The sequence below is a fragment of the Notolabrus celidotus genome, chromosome 7 (genome assembly GCF_009762535.1).
Source record: "Notolabrus celidotus isolate fNotCel1 chromosome 7, fNotCel1.pri, whole genome shotgun sequence".
NCBI lineage: Eukaryota > Metazoa > Chordata > Actinopteri > Labriformes > Labridae > Notolabrus > Notolabrus celidotus.
Genome location: NC_048278.1, coordinates 19,863,277 through 19,886,655, shown reverse-complemented (window position 1 = coordinate 19,886,655; position 23,379 = coordinate 19,863,277). Strand labels below are relative to the sequence as shown.

Sequence of the window (23,379 nt, the reverse complement as noted above, 5' to 3'; positions counted from 1 at the left end):
CTACATTTGCACTTGGTAATAGTATGCATGGTCCTTCTTCAGTGTAATGTTTCCTTGCTCCTATTTTGCAAGGCAAAAATTTGCAACACAGTGAGCTGCCTCATTTAAAGTGAGGTCCTTGGCACAGAATGCGCACTTTATTTCTAGGACATCGGAACCACAGCAGCTGCAGGACACATATCCATCAGGTGATGCCCCAATAAATGGGGGTACAGGTGAAATCCTAAATATATATATATTATATATAATCCTATAATGTGTATTTTATACAGTCTATGGGCATGAGACGAACAATAAATAACAAGGTGAAAAAAAAGGCCCAATCAGAAAACACAGGGACTCAGCCAATCACACCCAGACACCATTGTGACTGTGCCCGCCCACTGTGCCCGCCCCCCGACTGACAAAACTAAAATATACTCGAGCGCGAGCAGCTCTGTGACCTGCGAGCAGGAGAGACACAGCGCGCAGGGGAAACACCCGCGCGCGCAGATTAAATCTGTGAGCGCTCAGTTCAGTTCTGCACGTGCTCTGAAGGTAGTTTTCCTCTCACAGGCTGAAAATTTGCTCTCGAGTAGAGAAATGTTGCACGCGAGTGATGTGTTTGCGCTCACAAGGACAACTTTTCTGCATGGGTCTCTTTGATTTGCGCTCGGGTTACACTTCTCCTCGTGCGAGAATCTCATCTGCTCGCGCGATAGTTTTGTCACTGTTATAACGCCATAATTTTCCCTCTGTTATAATAAAGATGACAACTTTACTGCAGTTAGTCACCAGAGGAAGCTCTAAAAGTTTTGGCTTCGATCTGGGGAGCTGTTGTGCTGTCCATGTTTTTATAGTCTGTAGTCTAGAACATGGTAATGATGTCCATAGATCAAAGTGTGATAAGTGAATACGTGACAGCTGTGACACATCAGCTTCATTGTCATAAACAATATCACTCCATCATATAGTACTCATGTGAAATAGTACTATTTTCTAAACAGAGGGACAGTTAGAATGAAAAAAATATATTCATTATCATTAGATTAGATAATGCAATGATGTATGATTTATCTCAAGCTGAGAAACAGGAATCTATGAATTGAAGCTTCATTTTCATTTTTGGAAACACTAATGCTTGGGCTATCTCTCAAAATCAACCAAACTTTTGCAGAACTGCTGCGCATCTTCTTCTTTCCAGCTTCTAAGACATTTTGTGAAAAAACACAACAGTTTACTTCCTAACATTACCGACAGTAAAATTGAGTAGGAAAAGTATGTAGAGGTCTCCTTACATTTGATTTGAATGATTCCAGAGTAGTTGCTTGAGGAAATGTGAATCCTTCTAGCATTCTCAAACCCAAAACTCTGTGAAAACCAATGTAAAACACTAAATTATATTAGCCCATTGTTTACTTCAGCCAAATATTATAAGTGTATTAGAAGTGTCAGCAATGATAGCCTCAATCTCAATTAGAGAGTAATCACACACTGGCATTCTCCTCTAATCTACTGAATACACAGTTCTATAGGGATGACCTCTATTTGCCACTCTGTCAGTTTACGGAAATTTAAAGGTTGACCTTTGACCTCTAAATGGCTGAAATCACAGTGTTCCATTTCCTTAGGAAGTCAAGCACGGAATATCTATTGTCTTAGCCCCTGTCCCATTATTTACATCGCCCTCCCTCTCCTCTCCTTTTTTACGCTCCTTTCCTCTTGTCATTTGTCTTCTCCTTTCCTCTCCTCAACACTTCTCTCCTCTCCTCTCCTCTTGTCGTCTCCTCTCCCCTTTGCCTCTCCTCACCCCCTTTTCCTTCCTTGGCAGCAGATTGCAATCAAGCGACAGGCCAAAGTAGTGCAGGAAATGTTGGAATCCATCTGAAGTGGGGAAGAAAAACAGGAGTTAATGGTTGAAGTGGAGACCCTCTTTCACCAGATCACTGATTAGCACAACCATCAGCATTTCTGGCTTTTGTTGAGTGTGTGTGTGTTTGTTTGTGTATGTGTGAGTGTTCATACTGTCTGTGTGTGAAAGCCCTTGACAGACCTGACGGAAACCACTTCAGATAATTCAGCTCTGTCCAAAATGAAAGCAGGTTTACTTGTTGATGATTGTCTGTAAAACATTACATTTGAATTTAAAATTTGATTCTCCTTATTCAGAGTTATTTTTAATGCCTAAATCAGAATATTTTATTTGTTTTGTTGGATATTATTTATAAAATGAAAATTTCCAAGTCAAACTGCTTCATACAATAAACGTCCGCAATCCCCTAAACAGTATAATGCAAGGCAACACAAACACATTTTGTATTTCACACCTTTGTTGAAACCCCTACTGTCAATTTTCCCCGTTCTCTTCTTTGTATTGTACCTTCTGCTTTCTCCCTTGCAGCCTCAATCCCTCTTGCCCAAATAGATTTCGACACAGCCGTCTCAGCAGATACTGAACTCTGCCTCAGAGAGTCTGCAGCACCTGTTCCCTGCCTGCAGTGTGTCCTTATCGATTGGATTGCCCCAGCCAGGCACTCTGTGTGCGTTTGGCCTCGGCACCTCTTCTCTTCTGCCAAAAAGCAGATGCCAAATTAAGCGGGCCTGGCCAGGACAACAGGGTGGAAGGGAAACCCACAGCCTCGCAGGAAGTAGATACAGGAGCGTGTCACCATAACTGTGACACAGATATATTTTTTTAAATTTACTAAGACATGCACAAGGCCAGCAACAAGGCTGCAATCTTTATCTCCAGATTATGGGCCATGGTAATAAATTACAAGGGGCAAAATATTCCATATCCACAGGCCACAGTTCTCATTTTAACACAGTAATAGGATTTTCAGTCTGGCACTTTTTCTAAGCCGACAATATATTTATGCTGGACCTGCTTTGCTCAAAAAAGAATTGATGTATGTTCAATGCATGTCTGGAAAAGATGAGGGCAAAATCTGGACTGTAAAACAATATGCCGATGATGCCCTCTTTATCAAGCAGAAAAACAACCAAAGCAAAATGTGCTTGTCCCATTAGCTTTTTTTTGCTTTGAACGAGGGAGCTTCCCCACGATGAAGAGAGAAGCATGTAATTGGCAAACTTGCTGCAGGTGTCTCTAACCTCAGCAGGGGGATGTCATGATTATGCAACCGGTAAGCCAACAGGACTGAGCAGTGATGTGTCTGTCTGTGACACATTAGCTGTGGAACGTGGTGGTGCCTGGTGGCCATTTTGAGGGAGGTTCTATTAGTTGAGGTTGTTTTCTATCTGCAAGTATCACTGCTTTGAAGTGCTCCATTCTGTCTTATCAGCAGGCTCGAGCCGCTCGCCACGAGCTCTCTGTGTGTGTATGAGTGTGTATGTGTGTTGCAGTGGGTACAAGTTGGTGAAAAGTAAATTTGTACTCAAGTGTGTGTATCTGCATGCATGTGTGTGTAGCTTTGCGCACAACTTAGCTATGAGTAAGTATCTGTTTAAGTGAGTGTGCTAGTGTGTGTGTACTCCAGCCATAGGGGTAGTGCGTTATCGCGGTATGCAGTCCTATTCAGTGTCTGTGCTGCTATCCAGCCTAGAAAGCTTTGTGCCCTCCAGATTATCATTTCGCTGTTACCCCTCTGGATTCATCCCTCCCAACTGTTCAGGATGGTGTATGCGCATGTGTGCGTGTGTGCACACAGTGGAAAGTAGAGAATAACTTTTAAGGGAACTACAAAAAGAAATCATCTTGCGTATTAGGAAAATTATCCAAGTACAATAACCGCTTGGTCTCAGTTCTATTAAACTTCTGTCTTAATTCAAATCCCTCTTTGCTTCAGTTCCACTCGTCCTCCCTCTCAGTCTGGCACTTTTTCTGATGATATGGGAAACTTGCCAGGGGAAGTTCATTTTCCCTCTCCTCTCTCTCCCCTCTCCTCCCTGGCTTCTACCTTTTGTGTTGTGGATTTACGATCCCTGTGTTTACAGAGCGAGAAGTCAACAAGAGCATTCTCGGCAATAGAGCAGAGGCAGAGACAGGCTGTCTCACCCACACAGAAAAACTTCACCACTCACACAGTCACATAGACACACACACACACACACACATTAACACACACACACATGCACATCTGTCTGCATGTCGGATGATCATGTGCTAGTATCCCAGGCTGACTGACAACCTCTGCGTGGCCCTGTGAATGTGGCGACAGAAAGACAACTCCAGGAACAAGTTTACTGCCTGCCTGCCATTGTGTCATCCTCCCCTGGGCTCTCTGCGGGTCATGAAAACAAACAATAGAAGAGAATAGAATGAGGCAGAATAGAAAAGGTGATTAAAAAAAAGGCTTTATTAAACAGTCAATATCCCAGCTTCCCATTATCAACTCACTTTATTAACATTTCACATTTAGAAACAATTGAGTTGTCCCAAAGTTTTTAGAATACAACTCTGGTTGTTGTTTAAGGTAATAAAGTTATACAGGGATAATGTTTGAAGAATTACATTATCAGGAGTTAATGGGCACTCTGCGGTACAGTACAATCAATTAGTAACTTGGGCCATGATATAAAGCTAATTCAATAATACATACTGTACAAGAGACAGAAAGCAAAACTAACCAAGAGAATCACCCAAAATTACACTTACAAACAAAATAGATATTATATAATACTACTTGATCTTCTCCAGCAGAGCTTTGCTGCTTGTAGGATAATAGCAAATATAAAGGTGCTCTATTTTCAGAACATATTTCTCATCTATGGAAGCCAAAACGCTACGATTTAAAGTTTTTTCTAGACCTTTTAAATGACAGGAGTGTATGAAACTGTCTTAAATTAAGTCTCTATTGATAGTTCACAAGCGTTTACTGCTATTCTAAAGTGAATGCGCCCCAGTGAGTTGCACTGAAAAGGTTTGCCAAATGCAGCATTGGCATTCAAAAAATATGTGACCATGTGTGTTAAGACTACGCATGTAGTGATACAATCTTAATTGAATCAGTGACTGTCTTTTGGCCTTGTGTCACATGATTGCTCCCGTGGCATCAGTCTTGGCGAAGAGCACAACGTTTAGGTTAGCTGACATCATGAAGTTGTCAGAGCGCATTTACTCATGGCTTCCTAAGCTTAAACGCAGGAAGATATGTCAGTCCCCATGAGTACAACCTCTAGCCTTTTTTCCCTATAAATGTTTCATGAAGCTGTTATGTCATGTTCCTGTAGTTCCCTACAGCATCGTTCAAAGCATCCTGAGCGATGCTGGTGATGATTTTGTCACGTTAAATGTTTTTTTGTTTTTTTCATCCAAAGTGCTGCAAACTAGTGAGCAAAATGGGAAAAAAATAAAGACGCAGGCCAGCACTTCAAACTGGGAGTTAGGAAAGAAAAAAGTGGGTCAGAAAGGGAAAGAAAGTTACGAGGGAGCAATGAAATCAGGTGGAAAATGTCAAGCACAAAAACAGAGGGAGGAAAAGCGATAGGGATGCATGGGTAGCAAAGTGCTGTGGCCACTTGCCTGTGATGCTTGCAGGCTTTTGTGTAGCCTCACCTCAAGCTGCCAGCCCCTGTGTTTTCTCCCCCTGTACTCAAATGACAGCAGACATCAACCTCAGACACACACACACACACACACACACACACACACACACACACACACTCACACACACTCACACACACACACACACACACACACACACACACACACACACACTCACACACACTCACACACACACACACACACACACACACACACACACACACACACACACACACACACCATTACTCCTCTATTGTTGTGGCAGAGGCCCTAATGGAGCTTCCCGTATGAGTGCAGATACACACACGCACACACACTCTGTATTTCATAAGTACACACACACAGATTGACAGCTAGTCCCTGGGCCACTGCTGCTACGCATGATTGATGGCAATGTTCCGTGGAGAATGCATGAGGCAGGGCGGCAGTGATTCAGGAACGGGGAGCAGCACAGTTTAGGTACGGAAACACTCCATTGAGTTGTGGAGGAAGAGAACAGAACGTACAGGAGGAGAGGGATGCTACACGGCTGTCAGTCATCCAGACCGACAGACAGAGGGAGTGAGGGAGAGAGAGGGGGGATACAGTGTCTTTAATTAAACTTAAAAATCCACAAGAAGGGACAACTTCTGTTCACAGTAAATAAAATAAACACCCACTCTTCCCTACCACCCACACTCTCACACACGTCATTCTCAGCACTTACACCTTCCCTAACCAGCCCCCGAGGAACAAAAGAAAAAAAAACAAGAAGAAATGACAGCAATTAACTAAACGCTGCAGTGAACCAATTTTGTGCACATCACACCCCATATCAGACATCATGGAAATTGAGTCCAATCAGATCAAGCACCTGTTTACAACTAACACAGCACTACTGTTTACAGCACAGTACGCAAAAACCCAAAAGCAGTTCAAAATATGTCCAATCTTACCTCCCGGTACTGTTTAAATTCAAACAATCCCACCCTTTCTCTTAGAAAAACACTCAGCTCCATTGAGACATAACAAACTTTGTAAACCTGTCAATGTCAATGACCAGCCTGTATTACATAATTTGGCCTTAGGCACACAGACCCCAAAGAAAGAGAAAAACAAGTGCATGTGCTTTCCTTTTTTTTCTCCTTTTTTTTTTTCTGAAAATCATATAATTTAGAGATTCAACTAGAGGAATGACTTTCAGTTGCACCAGGCAATGTTACACCTTTTCTACTGAAACTTGCAAAAAAATGTTTAACCCATTTTAAAGTTACTGTTTGGTTTGAAGATTGTAGTCAACTTTCTCTGAACCAAATATTTGAATTCTTTCTAACTGTATGAGTTGAGCATGAATCAGCCAAAGAGGAAACACAGAACCTAAGATTGTGAAAAATATTTATCTCTTAGTACAACGTGAAATTGTAGAAAAAGTTTTTGTAGCTCTTTGGGGAAGTCTGTCATGTGTGTTTTCTCTGTTTGCTTGGCCTCATAGTCCACATGTAGGCTTTTCTATGAGGCTCTGCTCTTAAATACCAAGCGGCAGCTTACAGTGTTGAAGAATGAAGCCAAGTAGATGTACAAAATACTGAAGTTACTAAAGTGAAAAAATTATAAGTCTGAATAGCCCATTTCGTTCTACCTGCACACTGTAGAGAGGGTTATTTTTACTATTATAAGTCATCTTTTCTGTAGCTATCAAGAGTACAAGTTTTGCATAGTTAAGGATGATTAGGGGTGTGGTTGACCTGACTGACTGGTGGGGTCTTTGCCGACTTCAGCTCCACCACTTTGTATTTTTCTAGGTTGTTCAAATAGGAGGATGAGTCAGATTTCTGCCCATTTCCGATATTGCGACTGCCACCATTGGGATTTAGAAAGCAATGAATGATGTCACTTTATGTTTTTCATCCATACAGTTTTGTGTTAATACTCGTGGTACCCATAGTGCTTTGGATACGAGTAATGGAAAGATAGCAACAACGGTTATTATCACCTGCAAAATAATTTCTCCCAATGGGGGATCAAATAAAGTATATCTTATCTTATCTTATCTGTATAGAACTGCATGCAAATTCCAACTACACTATGTTGACATGGTATACACACTCAGTTTTTTACAGCACCAGACTCAAAATTAAAAATAAAAAAAGTAAGTGTTTATATTGATAAAGTTTCCTCCTTTGTCAAAGAACATTACCAAATGAAGATGAGTCTTTTGAAAACGGGCTTTAGCGGTTTGTGTTGTTATACATAATTACTTTGAAATTACTTGATAAAACATTTCTGAGAAAAAGCTGAGGAAAACTGTAAATAATTCCTTCCCTTTACAATCTTTTTGATGCTGCAGTATTGATTTGTTCCATGTGCAGTTAAAAGCAACGGGATGCAAGCAGATGGATTGAGACACACTGCTGTAGTATGTTCACTGGAGGACATTGAAACACTTCACAAACACGTGCCTTCCTTCTTCTCTCATCCCTTCATCTCATCCATTCATTCACCATCTCTGTCCCCTTAAGAGAGTCACTGTGAATAATTGATTCTTTTTACAATGAAATATTGACAATAAAGAGTGTGTCATATGCATTTAAGTGGCCTTCCCGCCTCTGTGATGTCATGGTGTTATAAATCATACATGAATGTGAAAGAATGTTTTTTTCTGCCAGGTTAGGCAGCGAGTGTCACTACTGTGTGCAGGTCCCTTCTGGAGGTTCAAAGGAGTTTTCTTTCTTTGAACCTCGACAATATATAAATGCATTATTGCTATTATTGATCTGTTTTAGAAAAATACTTCTGCACAAAATTTTGGTTACTGAACTTGCTGAAATTAGGAACAACATATAAAAGGGGAAAAAAGCACAAAGATCTGGCAAATGACAACGTTGAGGATGGATGAAAGACTAACATTGGGAAGTCATCAGAAACATGAGCTACTCCCTTGTCAAAGCAATTCAGAGCTGTGTAAATGAATGCCCGCAAATGTGTTTGTGTCTGTCACTATAATACTATTTACGCTTGTGGGCCATTGCTCACATCTCTCGATGTTCAAAAGAAGACAGTTTGCTTGATCTCGGTTCTTTTAACTTAACTGTTTATTTCATCTTGGGAATACATTTTGAACTCCTGTCCTGGCAGGAGGAAGCATAGGCTCTCCTGTCATGTTTGGACTCAAAACTCTGCACAACACAGTTTGGGTCCTGGCTCTTAGTTGAAGAACTCAGGTGTGTATTTGTGTTTTTAAATCTTTGGTATTTCTCTTTTATCGTTAGACTATCGCCCACCTCCCATGATGCCTCCAAGCCGAGGAGGAGGAGGAGGTGGGGGAGGAGGAGGAGTTGGAGGAGGAAGTTCAATAGGCGGTGGTGGTTCCTCCTCTTCATCTACCAGCCGCACCACCACCACTCGTTCTCCCCCTTACTTCACAACCCCGCGGCCTCTCCTCACCACCTCACCCGGCCAGCGTTATCGAACCACCACCACGATTCGCCAGCCCATTCTGATTCCCGCTGGGGGCTCGTCATCCGACACCAACCAGATCCCTGACATCAACCAGAAAGCTGGAGGACGCTCTCCTCCGATGCAGCAGGTCCCTCCCGCAGCTCCACAGCCTCCTGCCCTGCCTCCTCAAGACTTCTGCAATCCGAGGGTGACAGCGGACATATCATGGCCCCGGACACAGCAAGGCCAGATAGCCAAGCAACCGTGCCCTGTAGGGACACTGGGTAAGAAAGCTGCACGAGAGGGTGGATATCACGTGGCAAGAACAATGTGGGGTTGGATAATGTGGAACTGAAAGAAGAAAACATCCTAAAATATTCGGAAAGTGTTAAAACCCTAATTATATTTAAAACCAAAGCAGCCAAACAGACATTGAACCATTTCTCAGCACAATCTTAATACATCAAGTTGCATGGTTGGTAATTCAAACAGTGCAGCAGGTTTTATGAGCTTTGTGTGTTATCAAGTAATTAGAGTTCCATAATTAAATGCAGTCAGGTTAAATCAATGAATTTAATGAGCATTAAAAATATGATTATTTTTCATTTATTTTAATTGTAATGGTTCAATTATATTCCAAATCTGGTCAGCATAAATTGTTTTTAATTGTGCCCTTTTTCTACATTGATTTGACATTAGAATTATTGAAAACTGAAATACATACTCAAGTGATAATAGTGCAGTGCACAGATCTAAGAGTGAATGTGCATTAGAAGATTTAAGACATATTTATGGTACATTAAGACACACATATCACTCTTAAATGTTGTGGAGTAGATGTGATAAGTCTTACAGCAGGCACATGCACACCTGTTTAACAAATTAGCTCATATTACAAAGGTTGTTCTTCTGTTGTGCCATACACACACTTACACACACGAACATGCAAACTGCTAAGAGAACCCAAGACGCCTCAGGAGTCTCCGTGTCTCCCGGTGAATGTCAGCGCTGTCTCACCCTGTTTGTTTTGCCTGTCTTCCAGGCGTAGCCACATACATGTGCGTGGCCCACGTGGGCTACTGGGATCCCCAAGGCCCTGACCTCAGCAACTGCACGTCGCCCTGGGTCAACCACATCATGCAGAAAGTAAGTCTGAATGCCCCTGCTGGCCCTAGTGGCTCTCATCGAGCCCCAGTTCAAGGCAAAGGGTTATGGATACAGTCCTTGAGCAATTTGTCACGCATGAAGATGCACTGACCACAGGAGAAGATTTAGGCCATGCATCCATCTTCGTTTGTTAACCCTAACTCCTGTTTGAGATTAGTGGGATCATACCAGTATAGCTGAAGGGGGAGGAAATGTCCAATCAGGTCATTTACTGACACCGTGCTGTCATCATGATAGGATAACAGGCTTCATTATAAGCTTGTTTGTGTTCAAAGCATTGCTTTTACGTTGAAATATTTAGTTCTTCGTGATTCTTTTATTCTAGAAAGAGCTGCCCAGGATGCTACAAGATCCTACTGTTATAATATGAGGCTTTGTGTGTTCTCATGTGAGCCACAAGGCTTTAAGGGTTTTCTTTATAAGACAAAATATGGGAAAATACTCCCTACCAAATCAACATTGTGGTGGTGTTTCTTCATGATTTATTATAACCCTCTCAAGAGGCTGATAGGAAATTAAAATAAAATAAGAATTTCTGTCTCTATGTTCTCTCGCTCAATTCTTGGTCCTCCCTCTATTGCCTGTCCTTTTCCTCTCTAACTCTCCTTCTTGTAACCCTTTCACTGTCATTCTGGCCTCTTCCTAACTCTCCCATCACTTATAATTTGAAATGACTTCATTGCTTATTTCCATCCATCTCTCTCATTCTTTCATTTTTGTCGCTCTCCCCTGTCCCCTCTTTCAGCTGCGTTCTGGGGAGACAGCAGCGATCGTGGCTCGGGAGCTGGCAGAGCAGACCAAAGGGCTTCTGCGTCCTGGCGATGTTCCATCCACAGTGCGTGCTATGGCCCAACTGGTTGAACTTCTGGATGTACAGCTGAGGAACCTCACCCCTGGGGGAAAGGACAGCGCCGCCCGCAGCCTTACCAAGGTACTGCAGTAGAAATTATTTGGGTCAGTGTGCGGTGAGTGGAAAGATTGTCTTGCAGGCAGTGGGTGAAGGAGAAAGCGAATAAGAGAAATGTAGAGAAAAGGGGATAATATAGGGGGGAAATTAAGAGAAATTACATCGCAATCACTGTTTTTGTCCTAGACTCATTCTTCAAGGATTACAGAGCTTCTGTGTCTTGGTTAGATGGAGAACCATACATGACACTGGAGGCTCCCAGATGAAAAATAGCAGCTTTTAGACATTGTTGTATCCTCTTTTGTGTGTTTATCTTGGTAACAACTTTTGCTCAACATTACGGGTGATAGATAACTGCTTTTAGTTTTTGGCAGGGTTCCTCACTTCTTTTTCAGATCACTACTGAAATTTAACAAATCTCCCTCTCACCCTGGGACTTATTCTCATTTAAAACAGAGTGCTTGAGCTGAAAACAGGCTTGGGAGAGGCTTTACGTCATAGCTCATTGTTTAATCAACTTCAGTCTTTGAGCTACAGCTATGAAGATGCTGTTGACAAGCAGGCTTGAGTGCTTACTTCAGGGTTACATTAATGGAAACTTGATCCTAAGCATACAAAGGATCTGTTTTACTACACAGGTAGTGAAGGATGGAATTTGGTTCTGTACTTTGCTCATGTACACTTTCAATTAAAGTGAGTTATACCATTGGGGAAAGGCTGACTGGCCATGTTGGCCGCCAAATGACTGACGGCTGGACACTAGACTGTTTTGTGATCGGCTCTGCTGAGGTCAACAGTAATAGGCGGGGTTTAGCATCCAGATTGACAGCTGGTGCCACCTCTTATACAGTGAGTGCCTCTCTTTCAAGATTTAGCCTTTGAGACATTGAGTCTGCTTTACATTCCCTCTCCTTTTTCTGCCTCTTTGTGTCTCACTTTTACTTACTTTACATCTCCCGTGCTCCCCTTTAAGTGATTCATTAACACATGTGCGGTGAATACATACTCGAGGCTGTGTAAGTGGAATCAATTAATCTGTGTTTTGCTGTTGACCAAATGCCCTGTTAAAGGTTGAACGTGTAGAAAAAGTCCTCCGCAGAAGAGAAAAAACATTTCTCCTGATTTCAGTAATGGCCCAATTATATAATACTAATTGAGTAATATGCCAGCTTATTATGCAAATTTTTGTTAGGAAATCGAATATGACCAATCACGCACGAGTGGCATTGTAATTAATGCCATCAATTCACTTGACAGTAGATGCAGAGAATGAGTCAAAAGGGAACTGAGGAACAGAGGAAATAATGAAAACAATCAGCATGAAAAAGGAAGGAGTTGATGAAAAAAAGGAGGCCAGAAAGATGGTTTTAGGAATGAAAACATAAGAGAATAAAGAGTGTAACAGTATATTTTAGCCATGTAAGTCTTTTTGTGCTATGTTGATGAAGTGGGTGTGACTGCATTTGTTCTCCCAAGTGTGTGTGAGTGTGTGATTGAGAGGTGTTATATCTCTAACAGCTGAATTGTTTGGATTTGCAGCTTCAGAAGAGAGAGAGGTCCTGCAGGTTTTTCACACAGGTATTTCTGCTTCCTGGTATTGTTGATTACCTCGCCGCTCCATGATCCCATTATTTTCTTTTTTAATGCTCAGCATGTAATCGCAAAGCAAGTGAATGTATGTGTGTGATCACACATTATATCGCCGTCTGTATGATTTTAATTGTATGCAGCAACAGTTGTTTTATTATTTGCACCCAAACCCTTTGAGGAGGACGGCCACTTATGTCAATTCCTGTCCTGAAATGAATTGCGCCAACAAAGTTTCAGTCTCCTCAAAGGGTTCGCTGGCATTCTTTTGTTTTCAATCTCTCTTTTTTTAACATTCTAAATAAATGAAACTGAAAAGAGGCCTTGATCAATAGCAATAATAGCTCATCTATTTTGCAGTTCTGTCTGCAGAATTGTAAACAGGCCTGCCTGCAACCAAATGACTTACAATCCATCTCCATTCAACAAAATGCCCTCTCTGCTGCTGTATGAGAGAAATAACTGAGTATGATGGATACTCTGTTGCTTATTGCTTGGTCACGGCCTTAAATATTTTACCAGCTTCTGATTGTGGTTCATTGTTGGCTCTCGTGTCGTCCTTGTTGGTCTGCTTGTGTCGATGTTTGTTCACGTGGATGCCACGAGTACATCATTCAGGCATGTTCATGGTCAGCTAAAATGCCTATTCAGAACATCAAAGGACCCCACCTTCTTCATCCATGTGCCGTAGATGGACTGCAGAGTCTCTCTTTTTCTCTTCTGCTTTCTCCCCGGCACACACATACACACACTCACATGCACACCCTTGATAGGCTAGCTCTTTTTCTCCTGATGCAGCCTTTTTCCCACTCCCCCCTGAAAAGTCTTAACGTCAGCACCAGTCAGCAATGTCACATCATAGAACATGGCTTAGGAATATATGCAAGCTGACACACACACACATACACACACACAAACACACACTGAGACATACGCTTGTGTATGCTGCAAATAAAAAAATACATATTCAACAATGATCTTATGCCGTCACATCAAAACCGTCCGACTTTTTGATGTGTCTCCTTAATCCAATAAATTCTACAGAGATGCTTCAAAGTGGAGCTGATTTCAGACAGCTAGTTAGAGGTTACAATCGAAACGTTACACCCCACACCTTTGGTACTGCAGGGGGCTGCAAATGATTGATTATATAATTAGCCTTAGTTATGTGAAACAAAATTATACCAACAGTCTCCCTACTCAGGCAGATAGAAATGTGCATGATTAGGGATGTGGTGTGGTGCTGCCCTCTCCTCGTTAATTATCTACAGCACTAATTGTCAAGTGAGGAGAGTGGGCAGGAGGTTTGGGTTCTTAATAGAGACAAAAAATAATTGAATTCTCTCTCTCTTTCTCTCACTCCCTCTCTCTTTTTCTCCCTCCTTCTCACTCATCGCCCCTCCTCTTCCTCCTCTCTTACTTCGTTTGGGGAACTGGGGACTCGTTTCATGTATACTAAATTGGCAATTTATTCATGATGAAGTTGGTGGTGTGGAGAGGCTTTGATGCTGTAGGGTTGGATTGATGGAGGGGAGGGTTGAGTCTGCAAGGTAGAAACTGTGAAAGAGAGAAAGGGAGTGAAGGGGGAAGGAAGGAGGGAGGGGGAGACAGAAATTAAACAGAGGAAGAGACGAGATTCACAGAAACAGAAATGGACTATGAGAGTCAGAGGAAAAACAATAAAAGGGGCAGCAAGGAGACAGTGATGCTCAATGACAATGTCTAATTTGCCCTCTATTTATGGATGACGGGTCAGAACGCGGCATGCTGTGAATTTAAAGCCTGATTTAGCTGCAAACTCGTCCTGTCAGGGAAGACAAACTCCCAACAACAGCTGACAGATAAGCCTGCTTCTCTGATGAAAACATTTTCAAAAACACGCACTTTCTCTGAGTTCATCCAAGCAGGCAAAAGAGAGAAGAAAACTGTTCTCCCTTCTACTCTCGCCCCTGTCCATACTCCTAACATCCCAACTCTGTCATTTCTCAAAGTGTGTCCTGGTGTGCATGGGTATCCACATACTGTACATTATCCATGCACACGTGCTTGTGCGTGTGCCTGGATGTAGCTGGGAGTAGTAGAACAGCCCAGCTCTAGTCTGTCTTCCTGCTGCTGTTTACGCTGGATTACCCCAACGCTTCAAAGCATCTCACTTCTGCCCCATTTACTGGTGTGTGTGTGTGTGTGTGTGTGTGTGTGTGTGTGTGTGTGTGTGTGCGTGTGTGCGTGTGTGTGTGTGTGTGTGTGTGTGAGAGAGTGTGTGTGTGTGTGTGTGTGTGTGTGTGTGTGTGTGAGAGTGTGTGTGTGTGTGTGTGTGTGGTGCACAATGTAGGTGCACGCACACAGATGTGCATGTCTGTATTACTTAGACACACACACACACACACACACACACACACACACACACACACACACACACACTTAAATGACACCCTTATCTGTCTGTGCAGAGTCTCTCCCCTCTTTGAAGACCCCTAAAAAACCTGTCTCCATTTTAGCCCTCAAGTCCTCATACTTGTGCGGATAGAAATGTCACCAACGGCATAAGAGCTTACAGGCACACACCCCCCCCCCCCCCCCCCCCCACACACACACACACACACACACTCACACAAACACATTTATTCTATCTTTGAGTTTCTGATGTGGAGATGTCTGGACCTCAAGGAAATCACACCCCTTCTTCTCCTTACCTATCTCTCCTTCACAGATGCAATCTCAGCGCCAGCGAATTAACTTTCAATGAAAAAATTATACGAAATTGAAAATGTTAGATAATCAAAAGTTCAATAAAAAGCAATGAAAAGTTTAATGAGAGTAGAAAGGGGAGGTTATCTGATGCACATCAAAGTGAAGGAGCAGCCCCACTAGCATGAGGGAATAGGAAGCAGTGCCACCGCTGTCATATCTGTCGTGCCTACAGAGCATCCTCTGTCTCTGTCCCTCTCTGTTGCCTGGACTGCTACTGTAAAGCAAGTGGAGCAGAATGATGCACTGCAATGCTTCCCCCAGCCCCTTGTGCAAGCTACCACACACACATGCACATACACATAACCACACATACATTGAAAATTTTAATGCCAATGCCCTTAAGAGCACGTGTGCATCCCATACTGTGCCAACACATACCTGCACATTAAACAAATGCATTGTATTCACAGCCTGTATATGTCAGAGCATATGGACTCATTCAGGCACATGTCTAATGCGGTACAAGCACCATGGAGAGAGCATAATTATTTTCAAAGAAGAAGCATTCAAAAGAAAATTGCTTTAGTCCTGATTATCTTGATGTTACCATCACTCATATCTGTCATAATGGCACTCACCTAATTATTTTAAGAAACCTGTGAAAACTGCAGCCTTTCAAATGTCCAACAATCAGACAATGGCAAAAAAAAACTTTACAAACTGAGTTTCCTGGGAAACATATGCCTTGATGTGCTCACAGTATGCGCACAGACTGTTTGTGGAGTGGGATTATTTAATGTGTTTCAGCTCTTCCAGTTTTAGCTTCAGTTTTTTCCATTTTACCAAAACATGAAGCAGTTCAGATAGGGTCCAAACAGTTCAAACTTCAGGCTTCAGCTAATATGAATTTGAAAAAGTAAGAAAATAGTGTTAAAACGCAAACCACAGTTTCCATTTGCACAAGGAAACATACAAATAGCTTGTTTTATCACATCAATGTTGAAAAATGCTAAAATATACAATTTAGCAAACAGTAGCTAAAATTATTACAGAACTGCTATTGGTAGTCTCTCAATCATCGGACTGCAAGTAAGGATTCATTTCATTTTCCATTATCATGGTAATTATTTTCAAATTAGTCATTTGCTTGGTTTTTATTAAGATATCTGTGCTGGGCAAAAAAAATGCCCAAAACAATTTCCTACACCAAGAGTCTTATCTTCATGTTATTTGTCTAACCAACAGTCCACAACCAAAACAGAAGCAGTTTACTATCAGACGTTATAAACAAGGTAGAATATCATTACCTGAAAAGCTGCAACCAGTCGATATGTAGTTTGAAAATGGTTCCAACAATTAGTTGGTTATCAAAACAAATAGCTTTTAAAACTTTTGTTTACTGCATTGAGCTGGTTTGGCTTAGCAGTTAAATCGTATACTCCATGTAAAGATACAATAGTCCATGAAGCAGCAGCCTTGAGTTTAATTCCAACCATGGTATTAGATAAATACTGCTACAACAGGTGTTTAATTAACACATGTGATTACATTTTAGTTCAACTGTAACTGAAACACTTTTATCTAAAAAGGATTAAAACACAATTATATTTAAAAGGTCAACAAACAACACCCTTTATTTTAATAAAGGTGTTTATATATCATTATGTTCAAATAAAACAAGATTTGGTCATCCAAAAATATTTTCCAAAAGTTAAACTTGAAAATGCGGGTTGTTATAATCAGGCTCATCTTATATTCAGGCCAATACTGTACTGTTGAGCACTAGCTGTGTGATTGTCTGGCTACATATGTTTTGTGTTCTATCTTGACTTTTTGTGTCTAATTTCATACATTTGGTAAATCTTTGAAAACAGTGGACAAAAACAAACCCTAAATTGTAATAAATTAAGGTTCCCTTTACGAGCACTATTGATGCTTGTAGTCTTCTGTTAGGCTAAACAAAATGATGGTAATAGAAGGAATTGTGTATGTGTATATACAATACGTGTGTGCATGAGATGCTTCATATCCACTCCCTGGTTGTTTGCTGAAGGAGTAGATTAATTAGTTTTTGTTTACATGTAGCCTCATCCGATATGCATGCAAACTAATTAGCTGCTAGCACTAAAAGAGGACATAATATTATCATACTAGCTTGTTGGCTAAGCACCCATTTCATGTGTGATACACTGTATCAATGTAGAACCCCCCCCCCCCCCCGAAATAAACAGGTAGAATTAGCTCTAATTCCAGAGGCCAACTGCACATTTTGTAACACACGCCACCAACCCTTACATGAGTCATCATTTACAGTGTTTCTCTATCAAGGACACTTTCCTGCTCAAACTACAACACACACGCATAAACACACAGTTTACTTCTCATTGTGTTTCTGTTGTCATCTTTCCTCGTCTTTTCTTCCTACTCTCTCACTTCCCTCTAACTCTGAGTAAAAAGGGATGAAAGAAAGTCAAATGGTAGATGTGTGAATGCCAATAAAATGATGTCTCTTGCTCTTCCTTGATGCCCTTGCAATTCCCCGCTGGAGACCCCTTTGCTTGTATAATGGCACCTGTGTTCCTTTTTTTTTCGCTCTTCCATCCACCTTCCTCAAGAGAGATACATGTTGAAAGAGAAATGTGAGGGATGGGAGCCCGTTTGCAGAAAAAGGGCGGTTTACAGTCGGAGCAAGAGAAAGAAAAAATAAAGAGACAGAAAGGAGTGTGAGATGTGTGTGTTTGATAGCACCTGTATTCGCTTTTCCGCCTCCCTTGTTCCCAGCGGATGCCTGTCACCATGGACTCACTGGACTGTTTTATCGCTCTCCCATGGCTCTCCCCTTCTTCTCCCCCTCTCTCTTCCCCGGCTCTCTCTTTTTCTCTGTGTTTCTTTATCTCTCCCAGGGTCTTCTAAAAGATGTGTGCGAGTGTGTGTGAGTGTGGTGTTCATGACTGAAAATGAGAAGGTGAATTCTTAGGAGCATAAAGGAATGTGAGCTGGAGACAAAATAAGTATTGTTTCACTGAGAACATTTCATCTATGCGAGCCAACTCTTCTCAGTTTGGTAATATTTTTGGATTCAGAACTGCTCTGCACGGCTGGATGTGACCCAGCAGACATTATCTGATAAAACTCTAATTTCTTCTCAATCCCTCAAGCACAAGTTTTCCAACTTAAGATAAGACTGTTGCTTTAAAAAAATAGAACCAGGTTTGGGGGTGTAGACACTTGGTGATTGCAATCAACTAATTAGCTTAGCTTTTTTTTTAGAACATCTATGATGGATTTTCTATCAAAACACCCCTTTATATAGCGATTTCTGTGGGGAAAAAAAGGTGCTAATGAACTTAAAGTGTGGCCTACAACTTTGGAAATACAATTATTATTTAAAAGCTCCTGTGTTTTTTGCCTCTGTTATATCTGCATGGGAATGCCCCATTTTCATTGCTTACGTTATTTGTTGTCATGATTTATCAACATGATAAATGGGAAGCCATTGCATCCTCAGTGTTGTGTTCCCCTGACTGCTGTCTCCAGTAGTTACGGTGTGAGTATGTTATTCGCACCATGAATGGATTTGCATTCATTTTCACATTAGCATCATTGACTGAGAGTGGTAAAAGTGTTAGCACTGGCTTCCTCCATGTGACCTCCATGTTTCTGCTGCTGCCCTAGGCTATGGTGGAGACTGTGAATAATTTGCTGCAGCCACGAGCCCAGGCGGCGTGGAGAGAGCTGCCCACCAGTGAGCAGGTGCACTCGGCCACTCTGCTCCTTGACACCGTGGAAACTGGCGCTTTTATGCTAGCTGACAACCTCCTCAAGACTGACACTGTGCAGGAAACCACTGACAACATCCGTGAGTACTTTTTGTATTTTTTTTGGTTACTGTCCTGTCCTACAAACTCAGTTGGACTTTAAGTCTGTGAAGGGGCATGTTGAGATGCCCTCAAGCAAGGCACTTAAACTCTTTTTGCTCTGGTGAAGCTACACAGTTGCCAAGTGTTGATGGCTGAGGCTGCACTGGGCAAGTGTTGAATTGTGCGATTTAAAGAGTGGTTTGGCTTTAGTGTTTTGTCTAAACTCACCTAAATACTCTAATAAGAGTACCATGATATCTGTAGAAATACAGTTCTTAGAGTTCACAGTTTTTTTTATTTGATATACCTAATAAGAAAGCCAGATCAGGCTGTTATAAAGATCTAAGAATATGATGTAATATCACAGTAAGAGCCAACAGAGGGCATTACTAAATTGTCCGCCTCAGATCAATGTTTTATCATACAAACGAGAAACAGAGTACCATTTCCAACTTCAAAGTCCGTCAAGAATACCATTATCCTTTATGTGTGTTATGAGACATACAGGTTCTGTGCATGTTAATGGACAGTGGTAGACATACGAGGAAGTAGGGCAGGATAATTATAACTTTTGCGTAGATGATGAAGAGAAGGAGAAATTTCAAGAACGGTGTGTTGCTCTCATGCATTATGAATCTGAGCTATGATATGAACCTAATGGCACCATGGCTCTGTTTATGACCGGCCTAACAACTACCTAAATAGTTAATGAATATCTTACAGTGGTGATCTTAAAGGAAATTAAGCAAGCGATAGAAGAACATGAAAATACAGGAGTAGATTTAAACCTTTGGACCTTAGGATTTAAAGTATGTGTTTGCATGTTTTTCATACTTTGTGCGAGAAAAAGAAAAAAACTGATGGATGTTGTGCAAGAAAATGCAAAACAAGAACAAGAAGAAATATTTCCTGACTGGCTCTAGAGTAATAATATTCAGTCCTTACCATGTGTGGTATTATATTAAAGCTCCTGTGACGAGTTTTTGCCATTTTTGTGACGTGTAGGAATTAATACTGGAGACCTCTTTTCGGGCTACAAAGCATATGAGACTGTGATTGACAAGATACAATGTTTTGATGTTGTCATTTTTAAAGCCTGAAACTGCTGTCAAGGGGTAGATGTTACATTAAGTGATTTGCAACACAGCAAACATTCTCAATGAGTTTTACATGTGACTGTTGAAAGACAGCAGGATGACATTTTCTACCAGAACTCACACCTTCCACAAGTACAGGACAACATTATTAAAGAGATAGGAGGTACCAACCAACCAAAAGTTCCTTACTGGAGCTTTAACTAGTCAGTAAGAATCAACTGTTTGTGTGCATAAGTAGATGTGACAGAGACTCATAGAGAGGTCAGAGATGTTAGACTGAATTTTTAAAAAGAAACCGAAAAGAAGTAGCTTAATGTTTGTTGTTTTTAAGTACATTTGCAGCTTGTAGCTACGTTTGTAAGCAGGAAGATGAAAGAACCACTGTACCAACATCCAATTCGTTATCAACATAGTTTGATTAAAAATAGCAAGGGCAAAGTGGAATGAATACAATAACATAACCTCAGGAATTTGAGAGGATGGATTAATTCCAAGTAAAACACAGCCTCTAGCTTGACGCCAACGTACTGGCTTTCCCTCCTTTCTTGACTTAACCTTTAACCCCTAACTCTAACTCTTTCAGTACTTCAAGCTATCAATTAAGTCCAATGATTAATTTGTGAAAATGTCAGACTTTAGCCTGAGCACCTGTGTGGCTCCATAGATATTTGTATTGACACAAACATTAAAAACGATTCGCAACCCAAACAGCACATGTGCGATAGAGTTTATGTATTCCCAGCCTTACAGCTTCTAGGCAGCCTGCTCTTTTATGTATATCGTTCTCGTAAAGCTGTCAAAGAGAGGTCATGACGTAGAGGGCCATGTTGTTGTGTGAGAGGCTTTAAGGGGTCAAATCCACAGAGACGCATCCTCATTTATAAAGAAAAAGCAGGAAAAACAATCGGCCTTGAGGCTTCTGAGGCAGGGCTGAATTACTTGCCAGAGACAATCATTTTTTTTATTTATTTTTCCCGTATTTTCTTCCCTCCACTTGTAGGCGGAATTGACAAAGCAGAACAAAGCTAGTTATTATGGCGATGTGCACATCACTTTCCTCCCGTCTCTCGCTTCCCCCTCCTTCCATCATCTCTCCTCTCATCTTCTCGCACTGATCCCCTCATCATTGGGCCGTGGAATAAGGCAGAAATACTGGAGAGAGAAAAACCACTTTGCTTTTCATGCCTTTGGACGATGATACATCTGTGAGCCGTCGTTTCATACACACCCAGACCAGCGAGTTGCACTCACTTATGTTTCCTTTGATTATCCTCCTGTTTACTCCCCTTTTCATTTGATTTTTAAAAAATTTCCAGCGGATGATATCTCCCCAGGTTTCACTTCTATCTTACTAAGTCAGGGATGAAAAGTTGTGGTGTAGGAGGAGCAGGAGAAGGAGAAGAAGAGGAAGAAGAAGAAGAAGAAGAAGAAGACTGCATGAGTGCATGCTTGAGGGTGATGGTGGTGGTGGAATGTCAAATTAAGCTCTGAGGGGTTTCTTTTGCTCACTTTCACATCAGTAGGCAATGAAATCACAGTTATTTAAGCCGCACGACATGTTGATAACATTTCAGAGATTTTCTTATCGCAGACAGTGGAGACAGGTTCACTAAGCCAGTCGGTGCAACTTGACTTGCGTTATTCTCACTCGAGTTTAAGTAAAAATGTAAACTCCCTGCAGCTGCCAACCTACACATTTCACCTTACGTAATTTGAGACTTAAATCTATCCAAATAATTCTTCCCTTCTTAATGCACCTCATAAATAAGGTTACATAAACAGTGATCAAGATGTAGGCTAGCACATTTCTGAAGAACTTGAAACAGGAAATTATCTTTTTGTAGATTTTTTTTGTCTCTGCATTCCTCTCCTTTCTGTACCGTTAATCTTCCCTCCCAGCTAATCCAGTGGGCAGATCCAGCGTGATTATCTCTTCCTTTTATTCATAACCGGCCCTATACTGCCTCTCATCTCTTTTTTTTTCTCCACTTCTCTTATCCTCACTTCCCTCTCTCTCTCCCTCTCTGTCTCCTCCCTCTCTACTTTCTTCATTGCACTTTTTAATACCCCCCGTTGTCTTTCAAAGGAAAGTGAGCGATCAGAATAAATTATTTGAATGACGCATTTTTAAGAAGCTAGTGCAGCTACTGTAGGTGATATGATTGTGTTAGATTGTGTGTGCGGCTGCGTATTAGGCAGATGAACAAACAGTGTTATTATTAGAAGCAAAACAGTGATTTGAAAGGATAACACAGCATGTGCGTGTGATAACGATAATGAACAAGTGTGTTTCTAAGGAGGAGGATTGTCTTGACAAGGATGCTTTAATTAGATTAGACTCAGTGTGTTTTGATACCCCGTTGCTGTGTGTGGGCGTGGATGTGTGTGTGCATGTATGTGCATGAGTGTGGGTGGGTCGGTGTCTTATTTTGTGTGTGTACACAGCTCGGACATTTATTTTGGCTCTGGTGCGAGTCAGGAACACTTAACCAGCGTTTCTCTTTCCTTATGCCAGAATTTGCATATTATCAGCGTCTGTGTTTATGTCTGCTGACTTCACTCTGCCTCCATTTCTTCTCCCAGACCTCAGTATCTCTCGCCTTTGTGCCCTATCTATTGTACTCTGTGAGAGAGCATAGTCTTCCTTCCACCTATCGCCGCTCTAGTCCTTTCCTCTCAGCATATCTGCTTGTTTCCAATCTCCTGTCCATTCTGCTCCTCCTCCTGACTGCTGACTTCATTTTCTCTCTTTTTATTTTTACCTATTTCCAACACTTCTCCTCGAACTCCTCAACTTCCTTTCCTTTCACCCTCTTCTCCCACTCCTCCTCCTCCTCATCCTCCGCTCTCATTTCCATCTGAGCATGTCCTTGTGTTGTTTATTTGATCAGGGAGCTGTTTTCTCCATGAAAGCAGTGTCTAAATCACCAGATCTCTCGGAAGCACAAGATAGCGATACTCCAAAGGTATAATTAGTCCTTAATTAGAAACTTTATCTAATACATTACACGGCCGTAATCGGGGATGCGCTAACGAACCAGGATGGTGAAAATTAGATTCCCACAATACAAGAGAGAGCGGATTATCTACCTCCATGTGCTGGACTGGTTGCCTGGAGACATGGTTGCCTTTTTAGTATAAAAATCCAAGTTATTTCACTTTGATGCG

At 41.5% G+C, this 23,379-nt stretch overlaps 1 protein-coding gene across 1 annotated transcript in view; it reads left to right on the top strand.

The window, feature by feature from the left end:
* Positions 1-23,379, top strand: part of adgrl3.1 (adhesion G protein-coupled receptor L3.1) — a 122,116-nt gene that overhangs the window by 68,705 nt on the left and 30,032 nt on the right. The window contains exons 9-12 of the mRNA XM_034687696.1: positions 8,734-9,186; positions 9,945-10,048; positions 10,815-11,000; positions 18,930-19,113. Coding sequence (XP_034543587.1) covers positions 8,734-9,186; positions 9,945-10,048; positions 10,815-11,000; positions 18,930-19,113 — 927 coding nt within the window. The remainder of the gene's footprint in view (positions 1-8,733; positions 9,187-9,944; positions 10,049-10,814; positions 11,001-18,929; positions 19,114-23,379) is intronic.